Source organism: Clavelina lepadiformis, chromosome 1 (genome assembly GCF_947623445.1).
Source record: "Clavelina lepadiformis chromosome 1, kaClaLepa1.1, whole genome shotgun sequence".
Taxonomy (NCBI): Eukaryota; Metazoa; Chordata; class Ascidiacea; order Aplousobranchia; family Clavelinidae; genus Clavelina; species Clavelina lepadiformis.
Genome location: NC_135240.1, coordinates 19,995,529 through 20,020,543, shown reverse-complemented (window position 1 = coordinate 20,020,543; position 25,015 = coordinate 19,995,529). Strand labels below are relative to the sequence as shown.

The 25,015-nt window shown below is 33.9% G+C and overlaps 2 protein-coding genes across 6 annotated transcripts; both read left to right on the top strand.

Moving 5' to 3' along the window:
- The first annotated feature begins 177 nt into the window (after nt 1-177).
- On the top strand, nt 178-12,901 carry LOC143458554 (rabankyrin-5-like). Its single transcript, XM_076955334.1, has 24 exons — nt 178-332; nt 415-634; nt 1,114-1,246; nt 2,465-2,589; nt 2,657-2,780; nt 2,927-3,076; nt 3,627-3,792; nt 4,013-4,146; nt 4,979-5,118; nt 5,399-5,586; nt 5,836-5,933; nt 6,106-6,175; nt 6,582-6,725; nt 8,790-8,940; nt 9,178-9,276; nt 9,347-9,489; nt 9,721-9,865; nt 10,125-10,278; nt 10,359-10,559; nt 10,649-10,825; nt 10,943-11,090; nt 11,201-11,425; nt 11,540-11,700; nt 11,870-12,901. The coding sequence occupies exons 1-24, from the start codon at nt 308-310 to the stop codon at nt 12,077-12,079; spliced, it is 3,531 nt and encodes a 1,176-aa protein (XP_076811449.1). The 5' UTR covers nt 178-307; the 3' UTR covers nt 12,080-12,901.
- A 1,305-nt stretch (nt 12,902-14,206) lies between these two features.
- On the top strand, nt 14,207-23,528 carry LOC143462249 (S-adenosyl-L-methionine-dependent tRNA 4-demethylwyosine synthase TYW1-like). 5 transcript variants are annotated; one of them, XM_076960332.1, is made up of 16 exons: nt 14,207-14,756; nt 16,429-16,509; nt 17,029-17,142; nt 17,621-17,815; nt 18,111-18,299; nt 18,492-18,610; nt 18,854-18,947; nt 20,223-20,338; nt 20,565-20,668; nt 20,781-20,895; nt 21,479-21,645; nt 21,723-21,850; nt 22,064-22,249; nt 22,505-22,616; nt 22,747-22,916; nt 23,032-23,528. In XM_076960332.1, exons 1-16 carry the CDS (start codon nt 14,736-14,738, stop codon nt 23,242-23,244), a joined length of 2,124 nt encoding a protein of 707 aa, XP_076816447.1. In that variant the 5' UTR covers nt 14,207-14,735; the 3' UTR covers nt 23,245-23,528. The 5 variants fall into 5 exon arrangements, with proteins under 5 accessions (XP_076816447.1, XP_076816469.1, XP_076816477.1 ...); XM_076960345.1 differs by lacking the exon at nt 14,207-14,756 and adding an exon at nt 15,674-16,232; XM_076960339.1 differs by lacking the exon at nt 14,207-14,756 and adding an exon at nt 15,674-16,293.
- Nucleotides 23,529-25,015: the final 1,487 nt, after the last annotated feature.

Below are 25,015 nucleotides of genomic sequence, written 5' to 3'. Positions count from 1 at the left end.
GAGATGGTTCTGCACTTATATATATCAAGACTGCAGATTATGGCAGTTTTCGGCAAGATCTTGGGTGTGCCAAACAAACAAAAATGATTTAACTGTAATTGTTAATAAGTTAGTAATTTTTTAAAGAGGATAATAGGCTAATATGCTAAAGGAAAGTTCACTTGATTTATTTCTTCTCTGTGATATTACTGTATTTAGGTTTTTACCACAAGGCTATGTGTTATGATGCTTTATTGAATAGGCCTGCTTTAATCTGTATACAGGCTACTATATTTAATTGAATAAGTACATATTGTATAAAACAATCATGTCAAGTGAAAGTTACAAACAAGGTATGTGCCTAGTTTGCTCATTTTTGAAACATTGATTTCAGTCACCTAGCCTATTTGTAATGCTTAATATACTGTGTTTCAGATGATCTATCAAAAACTCAACGACACTTAGCTTTATTGCGAGAGCAGTTTGTTAAACTTCAACTTGAACATGCGGAGCTGCAAAGAATTCATTCCAGTCTTAGAGCAAAACAAGGAAACTTTACTGATGTGGATGAGACTCACGATCATACAACTGACTATAGTCTTGCATCAGGCCTCTTGCAACTAACACAGAAGTTGTATGGAAAGAAACTGTATAGGTATAGAAAATCAAGTCAAAATTGAAAAATCCAGTTTTACTCACACATGTACGCTGATGACATGTTCGTAATTGTGTTTGTTCGAAACTTTGTACTATAGTATGTAGATGTAGTGTAGACTAGCGGTTCTCAGTTTGTTTTGCAGCTCAAACCGCTTTTTCAAAGAAAGTTAATTAGTATTTTGAGTTAAAATCTACATATCATCGTACTTATGGTTGCAAAGTTCTAAACACAGGAACCACAAATTTTGAATTGTGTGAAACAAAATAACGAAAAACACATTCTGTAGTCCTGCACATATGTGTAATCTTTTAACTGGTTGGGTAATGCAAAATTCACTATAATCTGCGAGAACAATTTGCATGATCTAGGGTGCACATATTGATTGCAAATGCAATGTAGAATGTCTTTTAAGCTACTCCTGTTGGTAGAATGTCAATGTTATGTTAGTGATGATGAAATCTGTATATCATTTGCAGTGATATCGAGATAAAACTTAAAAACACCCATTGGCCTGGACACAAATTTGTATTAGCTTCACGAGGTGGAATTTGGGATTCACAAGATTTGGATTCTTTGGAAGTCTTAAATCTCGAAGACCTTGATATGAAAGTATGCTTTTAAGCGATTGCTACTGCAGAACACAAAGTTATTTTATCTCAAAGAGCACAATTAACTGAATAAATTGAGAAACTAAGTTTGAAAAAGTTTTCAACGATTAGGAAGTTATTACCAAAAATATTTTGCTAATCATATGAATGATATGATGATCATTTTGATACATTTGGTGGAGATTGTGATGTCATAGAGACAAATTACGGTGTGGGAGCGTGACCACAAGATGATTGCTTGTAGTATGAAAGGAAGTTGGTGGGAGTTTCGTGTTTTCCAAAAGTTATGCATAGGTAATTATAAGCGACAGATTAAATGGGACACAAAAATACATTTAGTGACTTATTTGAGCTTAAACATAATGTATTATTAAAAGGCAACAGGTATATTTTGAATGCATGAATAGGTACCGCTCCCATAGTCGAAGTTAACATAATGTGTTAGGCTCTTTGTAATCGTCAATTCAATAGTAGCCTAAAGAATTGGCTTTGGTTGTAGCCATTGTAAATTTAACCTACAGCTTAGTTTTAGCCTAGTCTACAGTATCAGTAACGTACAATGTGTCATGTATCCTACACCATTAATGATGGCTGATTAAAGTCAATAACTGATGTCAAACATTTCACAAGGATAACTGATATAAGTCACTCGGACATATTCTTATATCTTTATTAATTTCAACCCGATGCTCATGAATTAATAATATTGATGTAAAACTTGACAAAACACTCTTGTTAATTCCCGTTAGGTAAACAAACATCCTTGTCAAACGCTATGCTTTTTCTCTATAGCATCTTAATCTTTGTCGATCATGTCACAATATATGATATATATGCAGCATACTTTTGGTTGCAGCTGCATAACAACAGATATTTTTTCAAAATTCTTTCACAAACTTGTTTAAATTCAGTTAATAGTGCTTTTTGACATAACATGAACTTGTTTCTGCACTATCTCCTCCTTTAAATACAAATAGTTCAATAAATTTTGGTTTTGCTATTTATGTTGATACCTGCTCTCTTCGCTGGATTTTGTATGATTTTGAAACCTAATACAGTACTGACTTTCACAGTTAGAAAATACATTCTCTTTTGATTTGGTTGTGAGATTCAGTTTTTGATTAGTAGCCTACAAATTGTTTACTGCTTTACATGTAGCATTTTAAATGTCAATAAGCTTTAATATGTTTTACGTTTTAATTGTTATTGTCTTAATCAGGCTGGAGAATCCATTGTCAAATGGCTTTACACAGACAGCATTGATTTGCAACACTATACAGATGACTTTAAAATACAGTTAATGAAAACCAGCAATAAGTTTGGTCTCAAGGCACTTCAGATAAGGTAAACTGCAGCCTAAAGTAAAATACAGTAAAAAGTATTTAAGTTTCTAATGGTATATTTTTATGAGATGTGAGCAAGCCATTCTTTCATCAGTCAACGCAAGAAATTGCATCCGTTTTTATGAGCTTGGAGAAGAGCTTAATGCAAATACTCTTAAAGATTATTGCTCAAGCCTGGTGTCCATGCATTGGGTTAGTAAAACCATTTGACATTACTGCAATGATCTGTCATATGCCGCATGGATTCAGAACAATAAATTGTTTGTGTTGCATTGCGAAGCAGATTCTAGCAGCACTGCTATCAAGTTAACAATTTTAATACCCATTTGTGTTTCTAGAATGATTTAACTGCTGAAGATTTTGCAACAATGGCAGCGCCCATGCTTTATACAATGTTTAAGAGCAAGTCTTCGTTCCCACTTCATAGAGCCATAAGCGCACAGAGGGAAGATGTGGTGTTTCTCTACGTTATTGAGAACAGTGCTCAGGTGGGAAGTGCGCTAAGTTATTCACTAGGCTAATTAGTTATTTTTACCACATATCAAATTAAAATAGTTCTTCTGTGAGACACAGTGAGATATTGAATGTTTTTTCCATTCTGTCCTCCAGCAATAAAAGGTCTCAGAGAAAACGAAACATTTCTAACTATATAAGGCATAAAATATGTGGACTAATTTTAGCAAAACATTTAAATTTGCTTATCTTATAACATATGATAATTAATGTTAATAATGAAAATAGTCAACTAATTGTTTATATAAATTAATGATATATATATATATTAATTTATTTGTCAATGTTTTGTTTTACAGTTTATGTTACAAATTTATGTTATTTATGTAAATACCATAATTAAATATCTAACAATTATATACTAGTGGTTTTAAACTACTTGATATTTGAGTTTAACTCACAATTACATTTTACAAAAATATTCAGTTGTGATTTATCATAAAATATTATAGTGTTTTATCATAAAATATTATAGTGTTTTGTTTTGAAATGTGAATCACTTTTAAATGTTGAACCACATTTTAGATTCCAAAAAAATTAAATGAAGTAGATGACAGTGGAAACTGGGCTCTGCAGTTAGCATTATCAACTAAACAGAAGTCTGTAGCCGATACACTTGTATCTCATGGTATTGATATGGATGGATCTAATACGAACGGGGAAACTCATTTACACAGAGCATTAACATTAGGTAGGCTTAATTTGCAATGTTTTAATTTTATCAAATGTGCAATAGTTTTTGATTTTATGTTGCTTTTCTTCAGTTCTGTAATGGTAAAAAATTGACGTAATGAAACTTGTTTGGACTCTTGTGCATATTGTTCACAATCTATGTCAATTAATCCCTAACCATTGACCCATTACAGTATTACACTCATAAATATTAAATTCACTATATATGTTACCTTCAGGGGCTGAGTTTGCTGCTCAGTTTTTAATACAAAATGGAGCATCTATGAATTGTCTTACTCGTGATGCAGGAACCTCCCCACTTCACATTGTTGCATCTGTTAAGTATGATGACGGGAGCCGACATAACATGGAAGTCAGTCTGTGTTTTTTACTTGCTACCTTTAAAATGTCTTTAGCCATATTTTAGTTTGTTGTTGTAAGGAGTTGGTCAATATGTAATGGTTCTGTTTATTGCAAATATTCATAGTATATGTACCTATTTATAATTACATTTGAACAAACCTAGATCTTGAAATTTACGTTTGGCGCGATATTGGATATGGTTTGAAGTTAATTTACTTATTTGTATAAACACATAAAATAATTTAATTTTTGCCAAAGCGATGTTTTGCAGAAGCCAAAGCTGGCTATTTTTTCAAATCAGAAAATTTGTTTTGCCGAGCTATTTCAGTTTATATTTGAAATGTAGAGCTCATCACTTAGGAATTTGTAATATTAGGCCATATTATGTTAAATTGATTGATAGGCAAGGATATGACTAGTTCTCATGTGATAAGGAGACTTTATTTCAAACTATTTATAATTAAGTTGTAGAAATGAGACTAGGATCATAGGATGTTGGATGATTTCCAGCTGGAATGTGTAGGACATTCACATGATAAAGAATTGCATAACAAAACAAGCAGCTGCTATACTGAAGATATACTCCTTATACAACTGCATTACTTTGTCTCACATTAGTAATAATTGTATGCGGTCTATATTCAAACAGAGTGAAACCTTGAGTGAAATTTTCATTTGTGTAATCGGTTTGTCTTAATTATATATTATTTTTCAGGTTAATTAACCTATTTTGTGGTCCCTTACCAAATGTAATTAATAATGTAGTATAGCAATACCGTTTTGTCCCAATTTTGTAGATAAAACTGAAATTTGTTGATTTGTTATATATTTATACACTGCAGAGTGTAACCAGGATCACATCAATGATGCTGAAGAAAGGTGCAAACCCAAATATATCAAACTCTCTCGGACGGACGCCACTTCATGTTTCTATTTTATCTCAAAACATGCCTGTGTTTAAACTGCTCATTGATTCTCCCATGTATGTTCTCTGTAAAGTTGTTGGCTAACTACATTTTTGTGTCTCTTTGTTTGTGTTCTTGATATGAATGACCATTATGTAAGTTCATTTCAACAATAGCCCACAAACTTATCAGTAATCTTTGCAGAGTTTACTTTACGTTGCAATGTTTTGGACAGTTGGTAACCAGCATGTATTAGTTTAAAGCCTTTTCAGCCTATTATAGCTTGACAAATATTACTGTAAGTGGATACCAAGCGGTATATGAATCACTTCATCTTAATTGAATTATTTGTTACAGTACCGATCTTGAAATCAGAACACGTGAAGGATATGTTGCTCTTTGGCTCGCTCTAGAACAAACAGCTTCTCGTGCGATTGTCAATGGCTCCTCTACTAACTATGCTTCATTGGCATATAATGATCATTGCATGGCTGCTCTTCTCATCAAGAAGTGTTGCAATGTTGATGCCACTGACTTGAAAACAGGTTGAATCATTACCATTCTAGCCTGTATATTATTTGTGTATTATTTTCGTTTTAGTGGCAGCAAACTAGCAATAGTCAAATCAAAACTGGATTATTAGCATTTCCTTGCAGATATGCATATTCCCTGTCGTACTGGCATGGAGAGAATGTTTAATTAAATTTATATCAAATAATGCAACATGTTACAAACGTTTTACAATAACACCTCTCATCGTTTCATATGTAAAACCCTATAAGTCTGTGCTGTAGGTGATAGCTTGCTACAGCTCTGTGTAAATAACAACAATGAAGCTGGTGCTGTCTTCTTGGCTCAGCAAGGAGCAAATTTAAACCATCTCAACCTTTCTGTGAGTTCCTTTATGGAGAATGGTTTAAGATTAAGCTTTATTGTGAAACTTCAGTTTGTACTGTGTGCTATTTGCAAATTTTGTCTAGGTGCAGTTTTAGCTTAGTTTGGTTCTTATGAATGTTGTTATTTGATTTGATTGTATTTAGAACAGCTAATAATTGTTTGATTAGGGTGTATCATGCCTGCATACCTCATGTCAACACGGATTTGTTACTCTGACAGAATATATGCTTTCCAAAGGTCTGTTGTTAACATCGTGTCTACTATTCTAACTATATGAACTCATTCTGGATTTTGTGATTTGAATTGAAGAATGACTACTTAATGATTAAAATAACTTCGTCAGTACAAGAGTTTTAAAATTGCACTGCTAAATGCAAAAAATGTGTTTAATGAAAAAAGTTATGGATTATATTATCAATCACTGCTATTGTGTTTACAATTTGGATGACACATTATCATAAATTACCGGTATTTAATGTGATGAATTTGTAGACACACATAATCGCTGACAATTGTAATCTCTCTGTAAAAGTAACCTTTGCTCTATAACAGATCTAGGCTTCATAGCAGTCTGTTTTTATTTACTAAATTTACCATTAATCATTACTGTTGTTTTATGTATATATTATTTTATATGTTTAAGGTGCCGATGCAAATGTGCGCACGCAAAAAAGTATTTCTTCCATCAGTGAAGGTGGGCAAAGTGAAATTTCCTTGGAAACTGCCCTCCATATTGCAATTCGATGTCAACATTATGATGTTGTGCAGGTGTTTTTAGAACACAGAGGTATTATACTTTTTTCACTGCTATTTTAGTATGGTATGGCTTGTCTGAAAAGAGGTCCGGTTAGTTTTCCTTACCAAAATTGATTTTTTGCTTTACTTGATTGATTTGAGGTTGCACAAACAAAAATAATAAGTTTTAATTTTTTCCACTCCTCCAAACCCCATCTAGGTGAACCCATTTGACTGAATCGGGTGAACACCCCCACCCTGGTTGATCAGTTCAATTTTAATAATAATATAATATTTTACTTTTAATCCGTGTTCTAAAGTATGAGTTTCTTTATTTCATTTTGCACATGGTTTTAATTTTAAATTTTTTAAGGACTTAGTTCTCCAAGAAATTAACAACAACAACTTTCTAGGGTTGTGTACTTCAATACCATAAAATAAAGATTTTTTGACAAAGAAATTTTATGTGCTATAGGCTATAGTTGTAGTACCGGTGACTGAACCTGTTACGTTTCCATATCAATAAAGTGACCTATCTAGTTTTTGAATAGGCATAGATAACATTGTCATTATGACTTCTTATGATAATTTTGTTTTTACTACCATTTATAATTAGATATTGGCTCAAAACTAATGATTTACAATGCGTATACTTATCAAAAAAGATGCCAAAAAGCATTTGACATGAATAAAAAATGACAAATGTTAATCATCACAGCATGGTGCTTGACAATAAGATAATTCACTGAATTTTAAGAAGTTTTCTCAGAATTATGTTTTTACAACCTGGATGTTTGAAAGTACATGAGGTGTTATCTGTGGTATAATTGAAAACTATCATTGCAGAATGCAAAGCCTTCTCTATTGGTTTCAATACCACTATTATCTGTTAATTTTCCACTCGAGTTGGATTATATACAGTAGATTTCTCCTTTAATATGACCATTGATAATATGACCACCCACTTTTATATGACCATTTTGGTTCGATTCCAAATTTTGCCATATAAAATTTTCCGTTTACTTTGACCAGTCTTTGAATACTGTGACCACTTTTTCCATCATTTTCAGATTTTTCAATCAAATTTTTCATATCAGTTATGCAACTAAACAGTGACAATTGCGGCATGTGAATTCTCAATTTACCTACTGACAATTAGTTTAATGTTGCTGCTAAACGTTAATGAAATGGATTTTTTTGTCATTTTGTGCCTAACTGTATCGATCCTGGTGTGGTTAAGCTGTATTGTAGCAGTTTCGGTTATTGTGATCATTCGGATATTATGACCAAAATAGTCTGGTCCCAAGGTGGTCATAATAAGCAGAGTCTACTGTATTTCAATATTTGAATTTCTAATTTGCAATTACAAGCAATGTTAGTGTTGTCTCTTTCTCTGTACATTATATATTTGGCAAGGACAACAGCCCTGTAGGTGTTTCCTAAACTGTAGAACATTTGCCAATTGGTTGAAGGAGCACCCAAGTGCAAGCCAGGCTGGTGATGTAATTCTAAGCACCTAGTCCTTGTTGTTGACTATGCCCATTGATGTGGCAAGTATAGAAAAAAGCCTATAATTCTTATGTTTCAAACAATGCTGCAGCTCATGTATGTTGGTTAGTACATGAAACAAAGCGTATCCTCAGAAAAGTATGCCGCTTAATATTCTGATGATTAAAGTATTCGTATATGGCACCAGAATGTATGAAAAATAGGTGAGTTGTGAAAATTTAACCACTGTTGCCAGAAGTCGGTCATAGGTTGGTTGTTAAGGCGAAGTGAGGTTACCTATATGGGGTAGTAGCAGTGGGGAAATTTGAAACACAATTTTCGATCATAATCACAATTTAGTGCATCTACGTATCAATCAACAAACAAAAATCAATTATGGCAAGCACATCCTACAGGACAAGCCATACCACACCATGCTGGTAAATATAAATACAAGATTAATTGAGGTTATTCCAAAAAGTAATATAAACTGGTTATCTAATATTATATGTAAACTACAAGAATTATTTCTAGCATATTACTGTATATGTACTGTATATAAAAAATTGTATTTAAAAAAATTGTTTTAATTAAAATTTGACTAATAAGAAAATATATTTTTTTATAGCAAACCTCTTGCATTCAAGTGACTTGGCATCTGCTCCAGATTTCAATCTTCGAGACAGTGATGATAGAACAGTCCTGGCTCTTGCCATCTGGTCTGGATATTATAAAATTGCTGCTCAGTTGCTTTCATCTGGAGCAGATATTAATTATACGTTAGTATGATACTTAAAGTAATTGGGCTTATTGCCAGATAACGTTTTAATATTACTTGGTGGGCACGAAAGTAAGTTTGACTTGGTCATTTAAGTCATCTAAAATTCAATTAAGGGATGTAAAAATGGTGGAATTTGCAATAAACCAAAAACGAATTTACAATAAGTTATAAAATAGAATTTAAACTGAAGTAAATTACTTTTAAAACTTATTCAGTTGTTTCTGCTTTTCCATAGAAATAAGAAAGGTAAAACTCTTCTGCATATGGCCATTGAAAGAGAAGATATTTCGTCCGCTTTGTTTTTGCTAGAACATCAAGCGGACATTAGCATCAAGTGAGTTTGCTTATCTAAGTAATACATATTTCTAGCTTTGTACCAATTTGTTCCCGAAATGATCTTGTAGGACCCAAGGTGGGGAAAGTTGTCTTCAGCTCGCGGTTAGTCATGGGCTGGTCGTGGTTTTAGATGCACTTTGCCTGCGTGGTGCAAACATGAGTGAAGTTGATAGTAACGGTGACTTTCCATTGTGGGTTGCACTCAAAAACGGTACGATGACAATGTTTAAAACCTGGTAAATCTTGTCAGAACAAACAGTCTAGAAACATAGAATTACAGGTCATCAAAGTGACGAAGCTAAATTATGAGTAAATCAAGAAAAAGGAAAAGAAATTCTAAATGAAAATACAAATTTTACTAATTGTATATTGTAAACAACGTAATGGTGAGAGTATCAAAAATCTATGAATAAAATCTTCCACAACTTTACAAAACAAGCAGGTCAAGAAGAAATTGCCTCCACTTTGGTCAGACATGGTTGTGATACAAACGGTTGGGCAGAAGGCCCAGAGGGCTGCAAGCAAACTTTACTTCATAGAGCAATGGACAGCAACGATGAGAATATTGCATGTTTTCTTATTCGCAGGTTAACCTTAATATTGTGTAAATTAATGCTAATAATTTTGCATGGAATTGAAAGTGTAAATGTGACCACTCCATTTCCTATTTTTATTCCGGAGTAATGTAGAATGCTTGAAGGTCAGATTTATGACAATTACGCTGTATTTCTGACGTCAATTGGTCCTATGAATCATGATAAAGTTTATATGCAAACAAGTTCCCTTTTATCTTAATTACAAAGTTAAATTTGTTTGTAATTTTTAAGTTTTTACATAAATGTGCAGTGGATGTGACGTGGATAGTCCTCGTAAACCAGGCACTGATGGTCAAACAACATCCGTTATCGATGGACAAACACCCATCCACATGGCTGCATCGTGGAACCTGGAGAAAACTGCAAAGTCATTACTGGAACATAATGCAATTGTCAACAAACAGGTCTTTTGCTCAGTGCATTTTAGATTGTCGGATTGTTAAACATATTTTTAATCTGTGTAATATAATGCATTGCTGTTTAGGATAAGATGAACAAAACACCTCTCCATATCGCTGTGATCAGTGATAACCAAGCTATTGCTGAAATGCTCTTAAGTCATCCTTCCATTAATCTTACTTTGGTTGATGATGATGGAAGGACTCCGTTTGCATCTTCGATGCTCTGTAAAAACAACAAATGCGCTCAAGCTATTTTAAAACGGGAGCCTGGTGCTGCAGAACAGGTTTGTTTGTAAAACCCATTTAATCTCAAGATTTTTTGTACTATTTGAGATTGTGTGCTGTAAATCTGACATCATTAATGTAACCATAGATGGACAGAAAAGGAAGAAACTTCCTTCATGTTGCTATTTCTGAACGTGACTTGGACAGTGTTCTATTTCTCATATCAATTGGTTCAGATGTTAACTCCATAACATGTGATGGACAACAGTCTTCTCCTCTGCATCTTGCAGTTGCTTCTGGTGCAATCTTGATTGTCCGCAATCTGGTTTGTACTCATCAAGTCATGTCGTTTTTCACATCAGCTTTACATTATTATTTATCATCTTAATCATTTATTTCTTGTTTTTTTTTTTGTAAAATTCTGTCTTGCATTGTATTTTAGCTTCTTGCTGGAAGTAATATAAATGCATTGAACAAGCAAAAAGAGTCTGTGCTGCACATAGCTGCAATTCGTAATCAGGCTGCTATTTGTTCAGTTCTAATTGAAAATGGGTGTGATGTCAGTTCAGTTGATCGCCATGGCAATAATGGTGAGGCACTAAACAAAAGTTAGAAGCTAGAAACTCGCAACCCTTCCTCATTCGTTATCATAATTTTCTATTTTTTATGTTCTTAAATATAAAAAATATTATGCTTTCAGCTTTTCATCTGGTGGCCAAGCATGGTTGTTTGGAGACAATGCAAGTGTTGTGCCAGATGGTCTCAAATATTCAGAATATTTCCGTCGTCTGCAACGATCGTGGCCAAAATCCACTGCATGTTCTGGCAGAAAACGCCCAACATAATGGGCCATCCATTTTTGAATGTCTCCTAGCAGCGGTACCTGACTATCCGCTATCTATGCAAGATACCCAAGGAAACACTGGTAGGTGCTCGTGACAACAATCCCAAATTATGTCTAGTATTTGTTGACTCAAAACGACTTATCTAACGAGCGAGGTTGTATCTTAAATTTTATGTTAAATGTACACTTGCTTAGCTTTGTTGGTTGCGTACATGAATGGCCATGGCGGACTCTGTCGATCTTTGGTTCGTGCTGGGTCCCCTCTTGCCACCACAAACAGTTCCAACATCAATCTCTTCAACCATCCTGTTGCAACCAAACAAATGCTTTTCCGTTTGCTTGACATCTTGAACCAGGTGCATCTAATGTATCAGATGATTGCTTGCTTTTTAACTTACCACAGTTTTGCTTTGCTGAATACATTTAAAATTGGTCGTTTTTAAATGCTTTCGATTACTATGACTGTTTTTTTATTGACGATGTTTATCGTTTATCGAAAGCGGACTTTTATATGTACTGATATAGGAACCGCCGTGGGTGGAAGGCACAAACTGCTTGGAATGTGGGGTGAAGTTTGGAGTAGCTACAAGGAAACATCACTGTCGTCATTGCGGTCGTCTTCTTTGCGCCAAGTGTTCTACGAAACTTATGCCGATCATAAAATTTGATATATCTAAGCCCACCAGAGTGTGCAATTTATGTTACGATGTGTTGACCTTGGGAGGAACGCACTAACTTCTAGCTGACTGATCTTGACGTTGAACAATGCTTTAACTTCAGTATTGCAGCCATAAACATAGTTTGTTGTCATTGCTTTTTTGAACAGGTTTTGTCAAGTAGGTATGTATGTGCGTGAATTTTGCGTGGGTGTAATTCCATTAGAACGCAAAAATGCTACCTAAGTTGATTTTGGGAGCGAAATAACGTGTTAAAATTTTGTTTGTATCGGTTGATTTCATAGCTTTTTACACTGTATAGCTACTGCTGTGATACTTGGCGTAAATAGCTTTTGATTACCAACACTGTTTTTTTTTAATAAACAATCTTTTCATATGTTAATTTCTTGACTGTGATTGCTGCTGATCTTTACTGTTGTTCCGTCACGCCCCAGCCAGCTTTATTGTGCAATAATAATCACAAATCATAGTTTTCAAAATAGAAAAGACCATAAAATGTAAGCTGAAAGCATTGATGTCTTCCCGCACTGCTAGTATACTTTTATTGATTGATTAATTATTATCGCCGTATATGTATATCATGAAAAATGTCATTATTATACCCACCGATTGTTCAACCAAACCGTCTTGTCTTTTTATTTATCATTACTCCAACGTCGATTTTTATTGTATACTTGCCTAAGTTATCTCCATTTCCTTCAATGGCAATAGCCGATCGCTGGTGTCCATTTTTTAACATAATTTTTCATCATCTGCTATTAGGGGTGCAGTTTATTAGTTTTCTTGATTTATTTGTATTATTTTGTATCCTTTCATTTATTATTATTAATATTTGTCATGATTTTCAGTGCAAACTTAATACAGTTAATTGCTCATATGCTTTCCGACATTCATTATTATACAATGGCCATGAGACAGAAGAGATGAGTTAGTTAGTATAATTCTGTCGTTGGATGAAAAACATGCCATTCTAAAATTAACGCTCGTTCAAAGAGCACTCTTAAACTTGGAGGTAAGAAAAATCCACAGAGGGTCAGGCGTCGGGTAGCCTATTATAGGCCTACGTAAGTTATTTTAATGCGGTAAATTCACCAACGCTCATGGCAACGTGCTTGTCAACATTTTTACAGTAGAAATGCCAAAAACTGACCTTTCAGAAACCTCTTTTTTACATAATATTGATCTTAGTTTAACGCTTCAAAAGTGTTTTAATCAAATATTGACTTGCTTTTTGATCTTCAGGAAAAACGCAATATTGACTATCACTAGCCTATTAGTCAATAATGTGGCCCATGTTCCGTGTTCGATACCCAGAGCACTACCGTTGCAACGCCCTTGAACAAGGCGTTAACGACGCTTGCTCCTGTTCAGCGGTTCTGGTGAACAGTTTCCAGTTTGGGCAATTTGATATAAAAAATGTTTGACGATCGGCTATGACTGGGCAACCGTGGCTCGAGCGATGAGGACTCATCGCCGTGTTTAAGATTTTAAGATGAGGACAAAGATTGGGCCTACCATAACACACCGATTTTGTCGATGAAATGGTTGTGGTACTGGTATCGTCATCGACCGAAACATCTGGATTGCTTTCGGCGTTGCTGTTCCTTCAAAGCAGTCTTGGTTTAATCCATTTGAATGCAATAATATACGAGCGCAATTGTGGGAGAAGAGAGGAACTACGTTGTTAAATCTTGCAGCCGTATATCATCTTGTTTAATATGTTTAGGGTAAAAGCGAAAGCAGTGGAGTCCAAATGTGGTAAAACAATGGAGTAAGAGATGATATAAGATCTTCGTCAATACTGTAGGCCATCATTTCAGTGGGACACTTGATATATTTTTATAGTGTAATTTTACCAAAGGATAAAGATTATGATACCATACCAGTCCACCGGTCATTTAACATAAAGATGTTTGTGGAGACTTCTCTGCTTAAGTGAGACGGTTGGATAAGTGCATGTTCAGCCCATGCGTTAAAAATTATTTAAGTTCATTGCAGTATATGTATCGTGTCCACAAGCATAGCGCCAGCTAACATGAAATATATGATTTCCTTACTGCGTACACGTGCTGAATTTTACCAAGATTAATTAAGTTTTGTATTAGGGAATACCCCAAAGTAGCTGAAGTCGTTTTAATTTTGGTGGTTGATAGGCGTAGGCCTTATGCAATGGTGTAATGTGACTTTCATGTCTAATAAGTAAAATGTTGTAACCCATCACAATTACATCACCAGGCTGAGGCTGTGATTGATGATGAGTGATGATCAGCTTTCGCCTAGCTTTGCTTAGAAGGTTTAGGCTTTCCTATATGCAATTATGTTTTGTCCTAAGTATAGCCTATGAAGGAATGCACTATAGGCCTAGCTGTATTTTGACGAAATTAATTATTTTTGAATTAGATAACTGCAAGCCATCATATTGGTAGCTTGTAATAGTCGTGAGTAAGGCAGTAGCGATATCCTAGCAATTTCTCCTGTTCAATGGTCCTGATGAACAGTTCTAAATTCGTGCAACATTATACAGACTACCGGTATACGTCTATATGAATAATCACAAAAACAAATAATAACAGCCCAGAAGCTTAAGCAAAATATCTTTGGTTTGCTGTGGTGGATTTCATTTGATAATTTTTAAATACGACTGTGACCTTAAATTCTGATGTTTTCTGGGGTCTCTTATACTTAAACCTTTGCACTCCGACTTGAAGGCATGAATGGAAGGAAAGAGTTATGAGGTACTAAAAAAGAAATTATGATTTACTCCTCAAGACTCGATGTTGATGTGGTAGTGCAAAAGTAAAACAGACCCGTTTTCTGTTTAATAGGTTATATTAAATAAGGCTGCCACTATTTCACTGGAAAAAATCATACGTTCGAAGCTGTTTTTCACAGTTTTTTGTTAACCTGACTTAAATGTTATAGCATAGTAACCTACAAACCTAACCTAAATCTATTGGATAGTTTAAATCTAGCTCCAATAAAACCTTAAATAAGCTAGCTAAAATCAACTTTTTGCATGACCCTTTCTCCTAACCACTTATCTTAAACCAACAGACTTCGTTACCTACATACAATGAAATAGTCACTTCGATGAAATAATCACCTCGACTGTTAGCACAGCAGTTTTCGATGAAAAATAGTGTGTGCAAAGACACAAATTTTGACATGACGGCATGCACTGGATCCTCCATCCTTTGTTTATTTATTATAGATTGCTGTTCAAGCAACCAACTTTTGCTTGTTTGTCTATTATAAATTTGCGTGATTTTGAAAAAGTTTAGTGAGCACATTGGTGAATTTAATGCTTGCAGGTGCCATAGTTTCCATTATGGATAATCACTCAAACTGTTATGGCATTTTGTTGGTTACTGTTTTATGTTAGGCTAAAGTATATAGCCTAGATTACTGTTAACATTGATTAAAAATTTTTTTTAAAGAATAAAATGGAAGTGATGTGCAGTGGCTGCAGTTGACTTTGTAAAGTGTCAATTGTCAACCTGGACTTTAACCTTTTCCATAATTAATATGTTATGTAGCACGATTAACCCGACTGGAAAGGCACCGGCATTTTTCGACGTGAAATTGTGGGTGCCAATTTTGGCATGATGGCATGCACTGAAGCCTTAGTTCTTGGTTTATTTATAGTAAATTGGCATGATGAGAAAAATTTTTGACGTGCATGTTGATGAATCTCATGTGTACAGGTGCCTGCTCTTTCCACTATGGATGGTTGAACCTTGCATTGAAAAGTTTGACGTGAAATTTTGTACATTTTTAGAAATATGATGTCTTAAAATTGTTGGGTCCTACCCGGTGATTTTGCAGCATTTTTAAAAGATTATAGAAAGCTCATTTTTGTTATATTGGTTCGACTTTGAGACTGTTACTTTATTTGAAATTGTCAAAATAAAATTACGTTCTAATGTGAAGGCATAATGATAACTAAAAAGTCCCTTCGTTTTCCAGTTCCTTTCCTACCTTAAACATAATGGATACCCATTCTGGTTGCTACAATATAAAAGATATCATTTGAATTTTATTTCCGTTGGTAATTTAGCGAAGTTCAAACAAGAATTTTTTTGCTTTCTAAAGACATACAATTAACAACAAAAAATTTATTTTTAATAAAAGTACCAGTTGCAGAAGACATATTTTTCAATCAAGGAACGAGAGCATGGTTGCTTTCCATTTGCCATGGATTAGCATATAAGGTCTGCCAAAATCGTTTTCATTTCCATAGTAATGTAGCTGAGTAACTTGGATTTAATTGAGGTGGGAAAAAGCTTAGAGATTAGGTCATAATTAGCAAATGGTTATTTAGAATGAATCAGGAGGACATCAATTTTGTTGATTTTTTGCCACACAATTTGTCGCTTACATTGACCTCTTATCTACTTTGTTCATCAGGAAATGACATATTCAATCAAACTGAATGGCGTAAACCACGGATGTCCAACCTGCGGCCCGCTAGTCCTTTTCACTCCAAAAGTATGTACTTTATGCACCCATTTTTCTTGAAATTTAATAGGTTCTGCGGCCCATTGAATTATTTCAAGTGACAATGCGGCCCACTATAATAAAAGGTTGGACATCCCTGGCGTAAACTGTGATACACCAAAAGTTGTATTAAAATAAAAAAATCGCTTTTGATTGACTGGAAATACTTCTGTCATCAATTTGTGTGTCATCCCGAGTATAGGCCAAAATTTGAAACCTCTGAATTATTTTAAAACACACCACTTCAGCTGTAGAATACCTGGGATACTTATTTTAAAACCTTTAATAATTAATAATCACCCCCTTTTCAACAAGTTTGCATTAAGGTGTATAATGTAAGTATTTGCTAACTAGTGGTAAATGTGCCTGATACTGACCTTTTTCGTTGCATGTGGATGGATTTAGTTGCTTTTTTGTTAAAGAGTTGCATTCGCCACACAGGCTAAAGTACTGTGTTGATTAGAATGTGATAATTTATGTATGTTAAGCTGTATGTTCATTTATTTTCAGATCTTAGGTTACGCTCAAGATTCGACAATGTTCCTTATTGGGATTTTGTTATCATTTTTTGTTTGTGCTGTTGCTTTTGTGTGGATGAAACTGACAAAAAACAATACAGAAAAGGTATCTGTTAAAGTCTGTCTGTAATCTAAAGAAGTTCTTGCAATGTTCATATAATTCTTTCCTTGATATTAATTAACTGTTTTATCGTATATTTTTTTATTAATAATCGTATCTTCTTAATGCCAAGTTAAATATTATTTGAACATGTATGGTAGGCCTCGGTACTTTGAATAACCATAACATACAGTTGTTAAAATGAAAGTGAATCTTTTGCTGAAAAGCTCCTCTGGTATTAGATTACCTCTTATTAGATTACTACCCCGTATTAGATTATTATCTCATATTAGATTATTAGATCCTCTGGTATTTTGCTAAATGCTCTACTTGGTTTACTTGACAAAGTATGTGATATAAAACAAGCAAATACGATAACATTGACCAAAAAAGAAATCTATTGAAAAGTTAATATAGCTAGGTATAGCTATAAAATATTAGATATATGACATTCTTCAAATTTAGTGTTTTAATAACCCTTCAGGATGACACAAAAGTTGATGATTTGAGGAATGAGCCCGATGTCAAGAAAGTTCATATATTATATGGAACTCAAACAGGAACTGCTAGAACCTATGCTGAGCACTTACATGCTGTTTTATGCTCTAATGGATTTGATTGTCGCATGAAAAACATTGGAAGTTTTGATCCCGAAGAAAATTTTGTTAGCAACACACTGGTTGGTATATTTTTATTTACAGTGAGATCTCATTAATCTGGGTTATTATGCTCTCAAGATGTTGGATAAGTGATTTATCCAACACTATCCAAGTGATAAGTTTTTAAATTAAGATAATGGGCTACCAGTACTATACATTTAAATGAATAGGAGGAAATTTGCTTCTTAATTATTTGTGTCAGATGGTGAGATTTCCACATTAATGATTTTCAGAATAACTAGATCCCACTGTGTAAATACATTTTTTGGTTATTTATAATTGAAAAATGAAAATAAACTTGCATGATATTTGCAGGAAAAGGGAATTTATATTTTCCTGATCTCGACATATACGGATGGTAAACCTCCACAAGATGCAATATGGTTCTGCCAGTGGTTGAATGAAGCATCCAACGACTTTCGTATCCAAAAATCTCTTCTGCTTGGAATGCAGTATGCCGTGTTTGGCCTTGGAAACTCATTGTATTCTGACCATTATAATATGGTATGGGATGCTTAGATATATAACTATCACTGAATAATTTTGACAACTTTTTTCTTGTGTTGTTTTAGATATTCAATCGTTGAATATCTTTGTTTAATTGGGATTTGTTTACATATATATATATAATTAGAAATGTATTTCAGATGTTATAATTATATGATTATAGACATAACTACTGCTTCATCTTAATAGGCTGGAAAAAGTATTGATAAGTGGTTGCATAAACTGAATGCATCAAGAATATTTCCTTTTACCGAAGGGGACAATAATGTTGCTCAGAGCATTCATGGCAATCAGAAAGCAGATTTTGAGTGAGGAATTTTTTTGTTTTCGTTTAGGAATATAAGTCGTGTCCTTGCTTAAAGCAAGGTTGAATGCATCTTTTTAGTATAAGTACCTATTGTTTTTCAATTTGAATGGTGCAAAATTGCTTTCTACAGTTTTTTATCATTATTATCATCTCATTTTATCCAATCATTTTGATCTATGTTATTATTGCCATACAGCAAAATAGATTTTTTTAGTGTAAGTATATTTTTTTTAACGTTTGGTAGATCGTGGTGTTCTAGTATCACTGATGTAATATGTTACTTGCTGAAACAAAAAGCATTCAATGACACCAGCCATATAAAGCATCTAACCATAAATGTAAGTGCTGTACTGATTTTTTAATGCATCTTTTAAATAATTTCCAACGATAATATTGCTATTTTTTATTTATTACTGATCAAAATAGAACAGTTTAGTATGTGCTATTTTTATTCTTCTCAAAATTATGTGGGTGGGGTTTCACAAAATCTCGCTATCTTTTATTTATAAGTAGTATCACATGAGTACTTTTTGGGAAATCCATAAAAACAGTTAAAAATAAGCACTTTTCTGCAATTACTAACTCCTTCATCTTTTCTTTCTTTCAATATTTGGTGATGGGAAACAACATCAGTCTTGTCTCCAACATATCTTTTTAATGGCAATTACATCCAATGAAATGATAAGGAGATATAATACAATTTATGGGTACTTCAAAGAATCACATGGTCTTGCTTAATTTTTTTGTGTTAAGATATTTTCTTTACATTTTGTGGAAATAATTATAGTTATTGTGGAATGGGGAAAAATTAGAATTGATCACATGACCATAATTACGAGAAAACTTCTCTTTTTTTATCTAACTCTTAAGGTGTTTAAATACCATAACTCAATGAAGCGTTGATTGTTTGTAGTGTTGCACGTGTTGACAATAATTACCTAACAGATCTGCTATTACAAGTGTTTGGTACAAATTATATTATTACCCAATCTATGTTATCACCAAACATGTTTGTCAGAAAATAAGTCCGGTTAATAACGACTATAGTAAATAACCTTTATTTACTCTTCAACTCATCTTTTACACAAAACAACAATTAATGGAAAAACGGTTTATTACAACAGACAAATTTTTTTGAGAAATATCTAGCAACTGCCGTGGAAAAGAAAAGCGAATTTTGTGAAACTGAAATTCAATATTAAGTAGTTACTTCTGATATAAATCTGTTTTGCCAATAAACAACAATAATATTATCATAAAACAATGCACGCGCTAGTAGGAAAAATCACGTAATGCTTACGGCTATGTGACACTAAATGTTGAGCTACTTGCAACACTAATTTTTCATGTATACGCTCTTGCACATAAAGATAAAAAAATGCGTTAAATCCCGAGATCTGCAACTAATAGCCCAAAATCGGGATTAACGATACATATTACTTTCTTTTAACTTGCATTCAAAGATTCCCCATTTTATCCACATTGAATTTGGTTTACCAACTACTAGTTTATTAATTGTGTCTTTATTAAATAGTGCAGTATCCTCAGAATGTTTGCAAGCAACTAGTTGTCATAACAGTTCATGGAACATATTTATATGTGTGTATGTGCAGGATCCTACTGATGCAGATGGCAGTAACAGTGAAAGTGATGCTGATGAGGATAATGATGGTTTAGTGGATGTTGAGGATGTTGGAGAGGCGATGTCTCATTATCCACTTAAGAAAAAGTATAACTTCTCATTTATACACACAGACCACAGTTTTTATTGCTTGTTTATTTTTAAAAACCTTCATAGTGATTTCGCATTTTTGTCTCCTTTCGTTAATTCAATGATATTCTATACCAATATTGATTAACCATGTAACCTACATTGTTTTAAATGTTCTGTACTTTACACCTTTAGTCTTGCTTCACCAAGTAGAATCTTTTAAAAAAAAATTTTGTTCCTGTAGAACAATTGTGAATGGTGGAACAAATGTTGTTGCCAAAAAGCGACAGAAGAATGAACCACGAGAAATGATTACACCAGAACTTAGAAAAAATTTAACGAAACAAGGTATATACTGTAGTAGAGTGGTACAGGGATATTCCAGGGATTAGATAGATACATTGACTTATTAAGTGTCTATGTTATTTTCATACAACTTATGACACACTGTTTTTGAAAGGATATCGACTAATTGGATCTCATTCTGGTGTAAAGTTGTGTCGTTGGACAAAATCAATGCTACGTGGACGAGGTGGTTGTTACAAACATACATTTTATGGAATTGCAAGTCACAGGTGATAGTGATACGCTTCCTAAAAGGCCAAATTTTTGTTTTTTGGCCATAAAAAGGCTCAATCTGGTCACCCTAGTTGTATCTTTGGCCTTATAGGTTTCATCAATATTTCCAAAAAATATTAAAATGCTGTTGAATTTCTGGCGAATTTGAATTCATTCTCTGTTTGAATGATCTCAAAACATTCATAATCAGTTTTTATCCTTTTTGAAATCATAGGAACCAGTTTTCTCTTTTCAGCAGACACTGTGACATGTACTGTCGATTTTGTTTTAGACACATAAAGTGCATAATAGTTTAAATTTCTTCATGTATACCATGAATGATTGCAGAATGTTAAGTATTACAACATTTTATGTTAAAAAATGGTTAATGGTTTAACCAGCAACACCTTAGCTGGAGACATAAAAGCGAAGCAAAGCTCTTTAATAGCTTAATGGCATATCAGAACAGCTTTTGTAATCCTTGAATTTTTTTCCACTGGCATGATTTTAGAATAGTTACCGGTTTCATTACGTACAACCAATATTGGATTACTTTTCCATTGATCTGGTACTTATTATTTGACTCAATTGGTGTTTCAGATGCATGGAAACGACACCGAGCCTTGCCTGTGCAAACAAATGTGTATTTTGCTGGAGGCATCATACCAATCCAGTCGGAACAGAATGGAAATGGCAACAAGACTCACCAGATGTTATCATTAATGGAGCAGTTGAAAATCATTATAACATGATAAAGCAATTTAAAGGTGGTGAAAAAATGACAACATTGTATTGTTCCCAAACGACATTCATTCTTATTCTGTCTTTTTCGCATCTTCAAAAGGTGTTCCCGGAGTAAAACCAGATCGATTTGCGGAAGGCTTTTCTATCCAGCATTGTGCTCTTTCATTGGTTGGAGAGCCAATCATGTACCCAGAGATAAATGAATTTATAAACTTGCTTCATGAAAAGGTAAATTTTTGTAATCACTGTTTAATTTTATGTCAAAGTGTTGCAGGTAATATGTATAGTGCCATGTAGTTTCATTTTTCTACAACATAAGTATCACATAACTGTTTGGTTTATTTTGAAAAAATCAATTTTATCCAAAAATGTGCAACTAATACTAATTGTTACCAAGCTGAATTAATTTCTATGTAACCCTTATGTTAATAATGTTTGAAGGGCATTTCATCATTTCTTGTCACCAATGCACAATTTCCTGATGCAATTGCTAACTTGACTCCTGTAACACAACTTTATGTCAGTGTGGATGCTGCTACGCAAGATTCATTGAAAAAGATTGACAGACCGTTGTTTAAGGACTTTTGGCCTAGATTCATTGAAAGTTTGAAAGCACTCTCAGCTAAGGTAGTGGACTGCACTCTTTGTTGTTGTTTCATCTTGCTGGTTACAACGTTTTCTCATAGTACAGTCATCACCACGGATCGTATCTTAGTTAACATAAAAATACTAATATTGCGTTGCGCGCCACCAAACAATTTGACATTTTGGTCAGTGACAAAACGTTTTGGCCAGAATTCCACCAGCCAAAATACAATCGTAAACACAATAACATAAACAAAGTGTATACAAAACTTTAGACCAAAGTTGGTGTTTTTGTAGGGACAACGAACTGTGTATAGATTAACTCTCGTAAAAGCTTGGAATACTGAAGAAATTGAAGCTTATGCCAAATTAGTTTCTTTGGGCCATCCTGATTTTATTGAAATCAAAGGTATTACAACGTTCTTGTTATAATTCAATGCTTTTTTAATAAGTTGAAGTTTTGATGACGAGTATGAATGAAAATCATGGGCACGCCCACAATATCTGCAACTCTACGACCGCTATCTGTTCCCTTGCAGGTGTCACTTACTGTGGTGATAGTAAGTCCAGCGATGGACTGACGCTACAGAATGTACCATGGCATGAAGAAGTTTTATATTTTGTTCGACAGTTGGAGGCATTATTGGATGGTTATGAGATTGCATGCGAGCATGAACACTCAAATTGTGTTTTGTTAGCTCAGAAAAAGGTTGTTCAAAGTCCTGTATATTGATATCCTACATGCTGTCCAAGCAGTTGTTTGATTACCGTATATAGAAATTTTTGATTGATTTTTTTTGTAACAGTATCCTTTGATAATTTAGTTTAAAACGAAAGATGGTGTGTGGAAGACGTGGATTGACTACAGCCGCTTCCATGAACTTTTCCAACGTTACCAGGCTACTGGTGAGCTGTTCACAGCAGAAGATTACATGGCTGAAACCCCATCTTGGGCAGTCATTGGATCTAAGGAACGCGGATTTGATCCGGAAGAAACAAGATGGAGAAGGAAAGAGAAAGTTAGTCAAGGATGCTAGTTGCTTTATCCATTCTGCCGTCAAATTGTTTTTGGTTTACAACGAGAGAAAGTAGCGATTTCGTACAGAGAAGATTGTTGTCACTTGTGATGAGTAAAAAACTCAGCTTGAGCTGTTACTGGAAACAGCCAAGAATTACTTGCGTCACAAAATGCAGATTTTATCCTTACGTTAACGAATTCGCTCTTGGAAGAAAACTATATAGAATGCTTGTAGCATATTGCAAAACTTCTTTGTTTTGGTGTTGGTGGTAAACATAAAGTAAACTTACACTTGTGTCTTTACTATGCTGTTTTTGTTAGTGCCAGGTTTAAGTATAAGTCGCAGGTAAAAGGAAAATAGCACAGCCTGCAGGAATTTTTATTCTCCAAGTGTTTCTTATGCCGTTTTTCGTAATTTAAATTTGGTTCTTCTTCTAAAATTAATTCGTTATATTTGTATTGGGTCAACAATGAATTTCCCCAAGTGACATAGTTCCGCATGAAATTGCTCCGACGACCAAGAATCCAGCATTCCTGTATCTTGAACCCTGATATCAGGAGGACCAATATCTAGGTATCAGGATGGACCAGAGATTGAATTAAAAGCAGTAAATTTAACGTAATCTCATTGTCACTATTTTTATCCGCTTGTCTATTTTTCTGGTCACTGCGACGGAATTTGCAACAAATATGCCGGTGAGTTAACACTTTAAAAAAGTCCCCATAACAAAACATGAACTGGTTGGGCTTACAATTGCAACTGTGGAGAGGTAAAACTAACACCATGTTAATTTTAAAAACAGGTAAAGTAGCTTGCAAGCTAATCAAATTAGGCTCTAAGTGCTGTGCTGCCTACCATGAATTTTAATAAAATAACAGACTTTGTTTTAGACTGATGCCATCATTCTTCACAAATTCATTAAAATGTAAAACGAATACCAGAGCAAAAAAGGCTAAAGAATGTTTAGTTCTCAGACGTGTTGGTGGATACCACAACAATTAATTATTTAAGTAGGCCTATGTATAAATTATTTTAGCTATTTGGCCTTTAATGGACGTGCTTTTCATAATAAAGCTTTATTCTAAACTTTCTTTAAAAGCTTATATATAAACCGCTAGGAGATGTAGGCTATCATTAGAGCAAACACCAAAAAATCAAGTTTATTAAAGTAGAAACTAGATTAAATCCCGTTGGAATAGAAACAACCTTAGAAATAAGACAAAACGTCATAGACCTTGCATGAAATCATGAAGTTTTCTAACTGTTTTGCATGTAAGGTACCTGTACCGAATAAGGCCCATTGCTCATATTTCGCAAACCCGTGCAAATAAATAAAAGATTTTGTCCCTACATAAAAACTAATATAAATTCATGATGGTTTACCAGATTTCATCCTTGTCACGTGATCACCCGATTCGCGAGAGCACAACAAAAATTTGATACTTGCAGTTAAGGTGGTTTTGTTAATTTAGAAAAAAAAGTAAGTGAGAATTTGGCCGGTTAAATGAACTGTTGTCTGCCGGCTGAAGTTTTCATGTAACAACCAACTTAGTATTGAAAAGGATAATGCACTTTTTTTTGCTAAAACTTTTCTGATGATAAAAATGTGACGTTTTTTTCGTGGATGCCACATGCGCCTAATAAGGCTCATACAAGATGCTTGGCTAATTGATGTCCAGACTTCAAGAGTGGTTCCAGTCATCAGTTGGCAAATTGTTGCAATTACTTTGATGCGCCTAGTGGAATCTTTTTAAATGTTTGTACAACTTAAAATGTGAAATTTCTAATA